At 33.1% G+C, this 12,819-nt stretch overlaps 1 protein-coding gene across 1 annotated transcript in view; it reads left to right on the forward strand.

Annotated features, from left to right (window-relative positions):
• LOC143248089 (integrator complex subunit 1-like) overlaps positions 1 to 12,786 on the forward strand; it is a 67,074-nt gene extending 54,288 nt beyond the window's left edge. Inside the window, 7 exon segments of the mRNA XM_076496525.1 lie at positions 2,677 to 2,788; positions 6,568 to 6,729; positions 7,219 to 7,291; positions 7,767 to 7,939; positions 8,920 to 9,077; positions 12,048 to 12,122; positions 12,670 to 12,786. Of these exon segments, the coding sequence (XP_076352640.1) occupies positions 2,677 to 2,788; positions 6,568 to 6,729; positions 7,219 to 7,291; positions 7,767 to 7,939; positions 8,920 to 9,077; positions 12,048 to 12,122; positions 12,670 to 12,786 (870 nt within the window).
• The last annotated feature ends 33 nt before the right edge of the window (positions 12,787 to 12,819 follow it).

Here is a 12,819-nt window from a genome sequence, read left to right on the forward strand (position 1 = left end):
TATTTTGAATCAACAGTATAGTCTGTTACTAAACAAGAAAGTACATTATTATGTGTATAGCTGTTTCCATGTATTATTTAGTTTCAATTTGCTCTAAGTTGAAATGTACATATTTGTTTCTCCTACAAGTCACTCAGTTTTCCATTTTGTACTAACATAATTGTAGTATGTTTTCAGCTTATTCCTAGCATTAAAAAAAATGCTAGTTTTAAAAAGCGGAAACAAATGGGACACAAACTCTAAAGAAGTGTTTTGTAACTAAGTGAAATTGTATGCATTAATTTCACTATAACTCGACATTATTACATCAATAACTTACCTTAATTACAGTAAAAATATAAAAAAGTACAACAATCTGGATACCTTTGCCACTTTCCTCAACACAGAGGACCTACCACTTCCTTTGTTTATCCTCCCATCCAGTATTTTCTCATGGTGGGTTTTGGTCATTTATGCCTTTCTAAGTCAGGCCCTTCTGATTGCTTCTAATTAGCTGGCACAAAATAAAATCTGGCTTCCTTATCTGATTCACCTCAAAGTATTGCTCAATTTCCTTTTACTCCATCCCATCCTTCATACTATCTGATTCCATGCCTACTAAAGAAATGTCGATTTTCTAGGTGTGTTGCTTCCTCTTTAGCACAGTCCATTTGCTTTTCCTCTTTTGAGGTTTATCAACATAAATGGAATATCTTCCTTTGTTAGTTTTTGAGACAGGGTTTTCCCCTTCGTGGCCCACAGTTCTACTTCTGATCCAGATAGACTTCTGTGTCTTATACGTGCTCTTCATTCTTACATTCCTGTATTTCTTCTGTTGTTCATCTTTTCATCCCCTTGAAACAGTCCTCTGTAAGTGACTTTTCTCTTTCTACCCTTACCTGAATGTTGCATTTCTGTTGGTAGAGGGTTATCAAATGATGACTTACATGTGAAACGCTGTGAACCACATTGGTTGTGGAAGCTCAAGGCTCTTAGCACTCGAAAGACATTTTGTATGTAGAGGGCAGCATTGAACGAGAATCGCAGTACAAGCGAGAGAATGTACTGCTAAAGTATATATAGTGAGTATTAGCTTACTAGTTCACATTGCATGTACTAGAGAGATTTGTATAGTGATGCATATCGTGAGGTATGTGTATTAAGTTACAATGAAGCATTACATCTACTTCTGGGATTTATGTATGAGGTATTAACTTGTTGACATTACATGTATTAGAGAGATTTGTATCATGAGGTATGTGTATTAAGTTAAAATGAGACATTACATCTACTTTTGGGATTTATGTAGAAGGTATTAACTTGTTGACATTACATGTATTAGAGAGATTTGTATAGTGATGCATATCACGAGGTATGTGTATTAAGTTAAATGAGACATTACATCTACTTTTGGGATTTATGTATGAGGTATTAACTTACAATTAATAGGTTCACAGGTTCTGGTGAAATTTATTTAGTAAATATTAACTCACAGTATGACATTACATGTACTGCTCAAGTTTTTATAGTAAATATTAACTTACAGTATGACAGTACTTGTGTAACAGACATGTTCTTAGACTTTACTACCAACTACACCTAATTTATTAAATTAATGAATGCAGTTGTGAATGGAGCTCACAGATCACTAACTAAAGAAAGTGATTCTGAGACATATGTGTAACAAAATACATCAACTTTATTTAAGTTCTCACAATAACACAATTTTTAATAACATTTAAATTTTGAATGAAATGTTGCAAATAGTGTTCCTCAAATTCAAGATATTTAACAATAGGATAGTTTTGAACTTCTCTTATACACTTATTTTACTGTGCTGCTCTGAATTACATTGACTGAATTAGAGAAATTGCAATCCCACTTACAATAAGTCTGAGGAGGTGTATCATTGGAGGTTTTATACCTTCATCATTTTGATTGTAAAGGCTCTGCAGAATAGCTCATGTGAAGAACTTTATAACTCTTAAGCTGTCCTGAAGAACTGGAGGTTCATTTGGAACTTCAAGTCATCCCACAGAATTGCACTTTCAGCTCTAGACATGAGTTTTTAAACAATATTTTCTTTGTATTCTTACAAGTTATCAAGTAGTATGCATATCTGTCTACAAGTTGTTCTCGCATTTTGTTGGTTGATTTCTGAAACAGATCTGGCTTTCCCAAAACAAGAAATAAAATTCTCAAGTAATTGGTTACTGTGATGGTGATTGAACCAGTTGCCTTCTCACTTAAACCACATCTATAATCTGCTATAATGAATCAGACTGCAATCAGCCAACTTTTGGCATTAACATAAATGTTTTTGTAGACTTTACTATTCTACAAAATTCATATCACTAGCTTATCACTGTCAACTTGTGACTGGCATCTTTTTTTCTCAGCACTCACTAAAACAATTGTCCAAAACTATCTAAAAATACCAATTGCTTCTCTTGTACCACTGAGGTTTATGTATACAATATTAATTTACAATGTAACATCACATATACTGGTGAGGTTTATAAACTGTATTAACTTACAGTGTAACCTAACACAGGTTTATAAAGCAAATATTAATTTACGGTGTAACATTACATGTACTGGTGAGGTTTATATAGTAAGTGTTAGATGTTGTTCAGTGTTAATTTTGTAAGTGTTGTTTCATCTTTCAGCTTATGAAATTTTTATTATTTTTTTCAGTCAGAATCACAAGGGCATATTCTTGTCCAGTGGGCTAATGGTCAAGCAGCCATAATGCACATTCTGGTTGTTCATACCATGGTGATTCTTCTGACCTATGGACCTCCTGAAGGTTTGTTTAAATTTATCATCTAATCAGTAACCTATGTAATGTAACAGTAATAATACAATCACTTTAAACTGAAATACTACAAACATGACTAAATATCTGGGAAACATAACTCGAGAAATTTTAATTTCATATAAAGGTATGAATGCGAATTATACAAAAAAAGATGAAGCATAAAACTAATTACATTATGTTAGTTTGTGAAAAACTAGCTCTGAGTCATCAGTATTCACACTGTCAGTTACTACTAAATTACTACTTTGTGTAACTGCAATTATGTGTTTAGTTACTACTCACATGCTAGTTGGTGTAACTCCAGCTCTGCACTTTGTTACTACTCCCATATTAGTTGTTGTAACACCAGCTTTGTGTTTAGTTACTACTCACATGATAGTTGGTGTAACTCCAGCTCTGCACTTTGTTACTACTCCCATATTAGTTGTTGTAACACCAGCCTTGTGTTTAGTTACTACTCACGTTCTAGTTGTTGTTACACTAGCATTATGTTTAGTTACTACTCATGTTCTAGTTGTTGTTACACCAGCATTATGTTTAGTTACTACTTGTGTACTAGTTGTTGTAACAACAACTTTATGCTACTTAATAGTCACGTACTAGTTATTATCTATATCATGAATATGAATTGATACATAAACACATGCATATTTATATATATAAGTACTATTGATACATAAACACATGCATATTTATATATATAAGTACTATTGATGCATAAACACATGCATATTTATATATATAAGTACTATTGATACATAAACACATGCATATTTATATATATAAGTACTATTGATACATAAACACATGCATATTTATATATATAAGTACTATTGATACATAAACACATGCATATTTATATATATAAGTACTATTGATACATAAACACATGCATATTTATATATATAAGTACTATTGATACATAAACATGTGTATGTATATATATAACTATAATTACAATTTATACATAAGCATATGTATATATATATGTGTGTGTGTGTATATTAGTATAAGTACTATTGACACAAACGTGTGTATATTAGTATAAGTACTATTGACACATAAAATGTATATATATATTAAGTATAATTACTGTTGACACAAAGCGTGTGTATATATATTAGTATAAGTACTGTTGACAAAGCGTGTGTATATATATTAGTATAAGTACTGTTGACACAAACGTGTGTATATATATTAGTATAAGTACTGTTGACACAAACGTGTGTATATATATTAGTATAAGTACTGTTGACACAAACGTGTGTATATATATTAGTATAAGTACTGTTGACACACAAAACGTGTGTATATATATTAGTATAAGTACTGTTGACACACAAAGCGTTATGTATATATATAGTATATAAGTACTGTTGACACACAAAGCGTGTGTATATATATTAGTATAAGTACTGTTGACACACAAACGTGTGTATATATATGAGTATAAGTACTGTTGACACACAAACGTGTGTATATATATTAGTATAAGTACTGTTGACACACAAACGTGTGTATATATATTAGTATAAGTACTGTTGACACACAAACGTGTGTATATATATTAGTATAAGTACTGTTGACACACAAACGTGTGTATATATATTAGTATAAGTACTGTTGACACAAACGTGTGTATATATATTAGTATAAGTACTGTTGACACACAAACGTGTATATATATTAGTATAAGTACTGTTGACACACAAACGTGTGTGTATATATATTAGTATAAGTGCTGTTGACACATAAACATATATATGTATGTATATTAATATAAGTACTATTGACACAAACATATATATGTATGTATATTAGTATAAGTACTATTGACACATAAGCGTGTGTGTGTGTGTGTGTGTATATATATATATATATATATATATATATATATATTTATTAGTATAAGTACTGTTGATACATAAACGTGTGTAATATACACACACGCTGCTGGCCAAAATCTTTAAGGCCAATGAACATAAAGAAAAAATATGCATTTTGCGTTATTAGACTCAACCACTTATTTGAATAGAGCTTGAAAGATGAAAATAAAAATAAAAAACCTTTTTAGCACTTAATAGAGAAAATGTGAACACTATGAAATTAGCCTAAATACTAGCTGGTCAAAAGTTTAAGACCATACCAAAAAGAAGTCCTAAACAGGGTATGAAATGCCTAATGAGAGGTCTCAGTAGTGAGTTGCACAGCCATCATTGCAAATAACTGCGAACATTCGCTTTGGCATGGTTGATATAAGCATTTGCAGAAGGCTGGCTGGAATGTTATTCCAAGTGGTGAATATGGCTTCATGAAGATCATGCACTGTTTGGAATTGACGTCCATTTCTATAGACTTCCCTTGCCATCCACCCCCAAACATTTTAAATGGATTTCAGTTTGGGCGAACACGCTGGATGGTCCAAAAGAATCACGTTATTCGACCTAAAAATGTCCTTTGTCCTGCAGGCTTTGTGGATTGCAGCATTGTCCTACTGAAAGATCCAGTCATTTATGCATAAGCCGAGGGCCTTCAGTCAATAAGGATGCTCTCTCCAACATGCCATTGTAGCTAGCTTCTGTTTGATGCCCCTGTATAACCTGAAGCTCCATTGTTCCATGGAAGGATAGAGCACCCCAGATCATAATGGAATCTACTCCACTGTGTCATGTAGAAAATATCTCTGGTGGGATATTCTTATTGTGCCAGTAATGTTGAAAGCCATCTGGACCATCCAGGTTAAATTTTCTCTCATCAGAGAACAAAACCTTCGTCTACTTTTCTACGTCCCATGTTTGGCGCATCTCAGCAAAGTTTAACCGAGCTGTTTCGTGGTGTGGAAGGAGGCGTGGCCTTTGAAGACGTTTACGGTTTTTAAATCCTTTCTCTCATAGATGCCGTCTTATTGTTCTTGAGCTGCATTTTGCATCCGTTAGGGCCTTAATCTGGTTCGATGATCAGGTGGTGTCTTGCTGGACAACCTATCAAATCCTTCTGTTCAACGCCAGCAAAATTTTCTTGGACTAACCACTTGAAATTCTCTTTCCATATCCCTCAGGGTCTTTTAAGAAATTCGTAACAGCAGTTTTACGACGCCCAATCTCACCAGCGATGGCACATTGAGAGAGACCTTGCTTTTGCAGCTCAACAATTCTGCCACGTTTAAACTCTGTCAACTTTTTAGCCTTTGCCATGTTTTTACCCAATGTAACACAGGAGATGTAAGTGGGAGATGTTAACAACGCTAATGCTTGAACACAAATGACTAAATTTCATTGTGTTTACCAATTAATGCTTCATTTCAGTATGGTCTTAAATTTTTGACCAGCTAGTATTTAGGCTAATTTCATGGTGTTCACATTTTCCATATTAAATGCTAAAAAAGTGTTTTATTTTTATTTTCCGTCTTCTTATTTTCATCTTTCGAAGCTCTACTCAAATAGGTGGTTGAGTCTAACAATGCAAAATGCAGCTTAAGAACAATAAGACAGCATCTACAAGAGAAAAGCTTTAAAAACCGTAAACATGCCACACCTCCTTCCACACCACGAAACAGCTCAGTTAAACTTTACTTTTTTCTTTATGTTAATTAGCCTTAAAATTTTGGCCAGCAGTGTATATATTAGTATAAGTACTGTTGATACTCTTTTGTAAGAACATCTCCTTGTTAGTTTTTATTTAGTTACTATTTAAGTCATACTGTCTATTTCTTCTATGTACACCAAAGTAGCTAATTTCTATTTGTTCAAAATTAATTTCTTTCCTAGGGGACCGGAGTCATTTTGAAGAAATGCTAGAAGCCTGGTTTCCATCTGATTCTGAACCTCCCCAAGCATTCTTGGTTGATACTTCTGAAGAAGCTCTTCTCCTACCTGATTGGTTAAAGCTGAGAATGATTCAGTCATCTGTTGATATTCTTGTAGATGCAGGTAATTGTTATTAATCCTGTATGGAATGTTCAATAAACACTGGTATTTAGTAGGAATATGATGAACATTAGTTGAAACTTTGTGTTGCTGGGATTAAATACCAATACTTTTCATGGTTTGGTTCTGAGAATTACAACTTAATCACAATGACTTATCAAAGGGAGATATTCCAAAAGGTTTTCTGTAATTCTATTTGAAAAATTCTTGTGTGAGAACTAGTTTTCCTGCATAATTTGTAAAACTGTTGTTGATTAGTAGTTTTCTGAAGAAACAAGAAATACGTTATTTGTCAGGTCTTCGCGACTTGACGACCTATTTATCAAGTAGTATCCTATATTTTGTTACGTGCAATGGAACTGTTGTTGATCACGTTATTGGGCTGAGGAATGAAAACATGAAAGAACTGGTGTACTAATCATTAAATGAGGTTGATCATAACACTAATATATTTACTATACTGATTTCTTTAGTTAGTATTTCTTCTTATAGCCTTGAAGGATCTAGATGCTGGTCAGTTGGTTTTATTTGTTCAGTCATTTGGAATCCCTGTCCTTAACATGAGGTGAGTAAAAAAAACAACAACCCCAACTGTTGTTTTGCTTAGAAAATATTTTATTAAATATTATCCTGAATTTGACAGTAAACTTAAAGACTTAGGATGAAAATGACACAAATATTACTTTGTAAAGAACTTGAATGTATCATTGTGATATGGTAATAGTGTAGAGAAACATTTGTAGGTTCTATAGTATTAACAAAACCTGGAGTGTATTATTGTGTTAAACATAAGTTTGTGGTAATAATATAGAAAAACATCTATATGTACTACACTATTAACAAAAACTGGAGTGTATTATTGTGTTAAAACTAAGTTTGTGGTAATAATATTGAGAAACATCTGTTGGTACTGTATTATTAGCGAAACCTGGAGGAATTCTTGTATTTCATCAAACTTGACTTGTAGTTTCAAAGGCTGGGATCTGTTATGTAAATGTTTTGATACGTATTAAGTTAGACATTAACATTCTTTGCTGTAGTAAGCTACTGAAAGCCTTGGATATTGCTGTGGAATTTGACAGTAGTGCTGTTGATCAAGCCGTTGTAGACAAGTCTTACATGGCTCAACTTGTACAGGTACAGCATCAGCGTGGTGCTGTGGGTGGACTCAATTTTTCTGCTTTACTGGGAGAAACAGATTGTATAGAAATAGGTAAGTAGTTAATACCTTGAAGTTGAAGATAGGTTTTTTTTCCTGTCATTGTAATACTTCACTCTACACATTGCAGTGTGATTAAGTTCTGTAGGAGTGGGTAAATAGTTAGATTCTATAAGTGAAAGGTTTTGCTTTCATTTTAGTTGTTTTCTTTGTATATTGTAAGTGTTGAATAATTTAAGAATTGACTTACTGCACAGTCATGCTATTTCTTAGGTACAGAGGCTCAATATGTAAGAGAATAAATTCAGTGGTTTGCCACAGTTGGACTGAAAGAGATGAGTCAGTGATGAAATTTGAAGCACAAATAAACTATTTTCTGAAGAAGAAATGAACATAAAAACTGATGACGTGGAGGAAAGACGCTGTTGTGGGATGAACTAATAAACATTGAGATAACAAACCTTTATTAGTAAACTATATTAGTGTAGACAAACAAACGTTGCCAGCTGCAAGGGTGATAGAAGAGAATAAAAGAACCAAGTCTTGGCTCTCTCTTTTGTACATCTGTTCTTTTGAAAGATAAAAATCTGTCCAAGGCTGCTAAAACTCTATGCACAAAACATTATTTCTGTAGATGACAAACCAGATAACAGAATGTAGAAGTGTCTTTGTTTCATATGGCATTTAGAGAACCATCCTCAATACAGAAGGATTCAGTACAACTACCCCATGAAACAGTAGATAAGTTTATTGATCCAAACTGCTATATAAAGTAAAACATCAGGCTAAATCTGTACACTAGGTAAAGTAGAATACAATACAGGAAATACAAGATAAGTTTCTTTACTAGACTTCATAAATTTCCAAACTAGAACTCAGAGAATTTAAAAAATAATATAGAGATGAAATATACACTCTAGTTTATAACATTTGTATACTATATGGAGAACAAAACACAGTGTAGTCAACCGGTGTGAACTATAATTCGTATACTACCTTGTATTTGATGACTGGTAATTTTGTGTGTACTCTAGATACAGAAATGGAACCAACACCAGCCCAGACACCTGTGATCCAGAGAGCTCCTCCTAAACCTCCAGCTGTACTACCTATTCCTTTATCTCTAACACAGTTATTTGTTGAATCTTCTCCACTTACTGTTGGACAAGAGTTGTTTAAAGGCCTTCAAAAGGTTTGTATTTCACATCTCTGTATTCAGAAATAATCATGTATTAAAAACCAAAAGTACATAACACCATCAAAAACTTGCTGTGAGGGTTTTCCTGTCTTGCAGCTCTTTCTGGTGTGATATAGCTAATGAACTACCGCTGGTGTTTTAAAATTAGCCAGACCTTCCATGTGTGTTTCCTGCTTTGCAGTTTTTGCCAGTATCATAAAGCTAACACAAACTGTCTGAGAATACTTCTTGTGTTGTAGTTTTTTCTGATGTCATAACTTAGCAACAACTTGCTTGGAGTATTTTCTTTGCTGTAGTTCTTGCTGGCATCATAAAGCTAACAATGACTTGTTGCTTTTAGGGTTTCCTGTCTTTTAGATCTTGCTGGTGTTGCAAGGCTAGCAAGAATTTATTGGGTTGAGGAATAATTCGTGAGCAATTTTTCAAGTTAAAAAAAAATATTCATAAATGAAATGCTTTTGCAAAATATTTCATGTCATTTGGAAGATAATTTTTTGCTCTAATAGATGGTGTGTTTGATTTTCATATGTCTTTAATTTTTGCTTTCATTTTCAGCTCATTAAATGGAATGTCAAGTGGACAAAATGGAGCATTTTTGACACCATCTGCTTTTCGCATTTAATTTCTTGCAATTTCAGTTAAAACAATGCATACTATATACCTAGGTATTACATGAAATAAAGTATCATAATAAATGTTTTGGGTGTAATGTGTTCATGCATTGAAGTATTGTATAGTCTTGCATGTAATACTTGAATGAAATTATTTAAAAATGCTCACGAATTATTCCTCAACCTAATAGTTGTACAGGGATCCAAACCACATAATATTGGTATTTCAACCCTTTAGAGTAAATCAATGTGGATGATAATAAAAGGATGTTCCTCTGGGTGTATAGTGGCTAGGGCATGACAGACCATACCCTGCAAGTCAATTACAACCAAAACCCATGCCACAGTGAATCAACATTTATGTGGGGGTTGGGTGAGACTTGTACTGCCAGTAAGTCAACAACAATCCAAAATCCATCTTCTAGGAACCAATATCCATGTAAGGGTAGGAAAGAGGATCATAATACCAGCAAGTCAACTACAATTCAAAAGAGGATCATACAGTTCACCTCAAATTTATCAATGTATGAGGGAATCTTATACCTCCCATTCTATAAACAAGACACATGATAGCAATGTGATCAACTAATTCAGAATTCAACTTCTTCTTCAATAAATATGTCTTTGTAACATAAACCATTTTCCTCAATACCAAATTGACAGGAACCACTGCTAGTGCAATAGCATCTTATGTTTAATACAACCATCAAAAAAATAGTATAAAAGTAAAAACCATATTAATCTGCAGGTTCCTCCAGATGGAGTAATAAGAGTATAACCAAGTAAGGAAATAAGAGACATCTGTAATACATATGTGAAGGCTTATGTTGATTGGTTCAACTCTTAATCCAAAACCCAACCTATGGAAACTGACATCTAAGTGAAGTAGGATGAGGGATCCCAATCAAAAGGGTAAACTGCACTTTTGACAGCTCCCCAGTTATACAGTGTGGAGGACATCTCATCATATATATCAACAGAACTGCCTTATGCCCAGTTGAATGGTTTATCGTTATATGTATATTTTATCATTATCACACTGAAGAAGATGCCTCCATGGCCCACCACTTCAGAGGCTTGGCACGAGAAAGTGGTAAAGACTCCCATATTTCACTGGAAGAAAAAAGGGGGAAGAAATTGCAGATGAGAATCCAGAGGAATAACACCACCTGAGACAATGTAACAGGTGACTATGAAAACCCTATTCTAAAAAGCAGATCATACCTGATTTATTCAACCTAAGGCATGTCAGGGATGGACAGCTATCCCTTTTTGTTTTACCCATGAAGTTTATGGGTGAGTACAGGCCAGGATGAGCATATTAATGAAGTTAATACATTGCGAAGGAAAACCTAAAAGCAATCTTGTGTAACACCTCACCACAGCAGTGTGCACTTAGTGGCCATGCAAATTATAACTATTAACTCATCATGATCTTGTTTGTTTGTTTATTTTGTATTCTGTTTAATAATAGGATTTTCCCACTTATCTCATGACAGCAAGGTCTTCCATATTTCCCAGACTCAGTTGGACATGTTTCATTTTGTAAATTTCGTTCACTTAGTTCTTGCTAAAATTTTATCAGTGAGACGTTGAGGGACCCATATTAGTTTTGTTGTCATAAGCATCCATACTAGAAATTAATTTTGCTAAATATTCAAGTTATCGGCATTCATTTGTGCTGTGAATTCCTGTCCACCCATGTGCATACAAATATCACTCAATACAGAGTGTGTTATTGTAACTAACTGAGCTGTATATGCTGGCTTTACTGTGTTACCACATATAGTCATTCATACTTAGTTGAACTCTACACAAAATTTACGTGCATAAAGCAGCACATAGGCACAGCTTGTCTCTGCCTCAAAATTTAATGATTGAAACAGCATTATTAGCCAATCATAAAAGCAGACTTTTCCTAGTGTTTTCTACCCCTTTTGGTAGATAGTACCAAGGTAGAATCTTTTTGTAAACAAAAAGAAAATTAACCAAAATATACTTTTGTGGGAGTTCAAATTTTCAAGTTTATAGTTAGGAAATTTACAGCTGATTTTGGTTGAAGATTGAAGTAAACAGACCTTTACTCAAAACAGCATCACGAGGCACTGGTTGTCTATCAGACAACATTGGTTTAAATTAGTTGTCTCAGAAGACTGTTAAAATCTGGCCATGGTAGAAACATTTAGTGGTCTTTCAGTTTGTGGATTTAGAATCATGTGTAAGATCACAGTTGTTTTACACTTGGAATGTATATGGGATCATTATAAAAATCTATTTCTTGTACTATAGAGTTATTCTTGTGTTCTTTACCATGAAAACTTGTACTATCGGTGTATATTTTATATCCCTCTAGGATCTAACAGTTTCAATTGCCAAGAAACAGTTTGATCAAGGAGCCTTGTATGTCTTTCTTTGTGCATGTGAACAGGTATGTTGACAGTTTATCTTTCTTTAGTTAATTGCATTAGATGTTTGATTTATTCATAATCTTTATTCTTTTGATGCAGTTTATAAATTACACAGGAACTGGAATTAAAAGACAGATGGACTAGGCTTAAGGTAGTAGAAAATGCAGATATTAAGTACATTGTTTCTGAAAAATTTGGTCTTTCTTAACTAAGTTTTACAAATAATGAAAGTGATCTGTTTGAATAGTTTTTGTTTTAATTAAATAAAGTTGTGTGGAAAAAACAACAAATATTTATGTTGAATATGTCATGCAACTATATATTTAATTATAAATAATTTAAAAGTATATATTTATTTAAACAGCTTACAAAAATATATATAATCAAACATAATTTCCAAGTATGTGTTTAATTAAAGTTAATTTACATGTGAATATGACTCACAAGTATATATTAAATTAAACATTGTTTTTATTTTACATGATTATTTAAGGGTATATTTTCAGTGACTTTTGCAAAGAAAATGTAAATCTTTACACACAGTAATATTATATTTGTCTCCCATAGTTACTCGAAGGAAAAAATAACAAATCTTTTGTAGATGGACTTCTTCAGAAACGATTGTATTCTTGTGTTTTATTCAGAATAGTCACAGCTGCCTTGGTGAGTGTGTTTCTACAATAGTTTTTCAAAATTTACTGAATATTTTCTTATGGA

Source organism: Tachypleus tridentatus, chromosome 4 (assembly GCF_004210375.1).
Source record: "Tachypleus tridentatus isolate NWPU-2018 chromosome 4, ASM421037v1, whole genome shotgun sequence".
Classification (NCBI taxonomy): domain Eukaryota; kingdom Metazoa; phylum Arthropoda; class Merostomata; order Xiphosura; family Limulidae; genus Tachypleus; species Tachypleus tridentatus.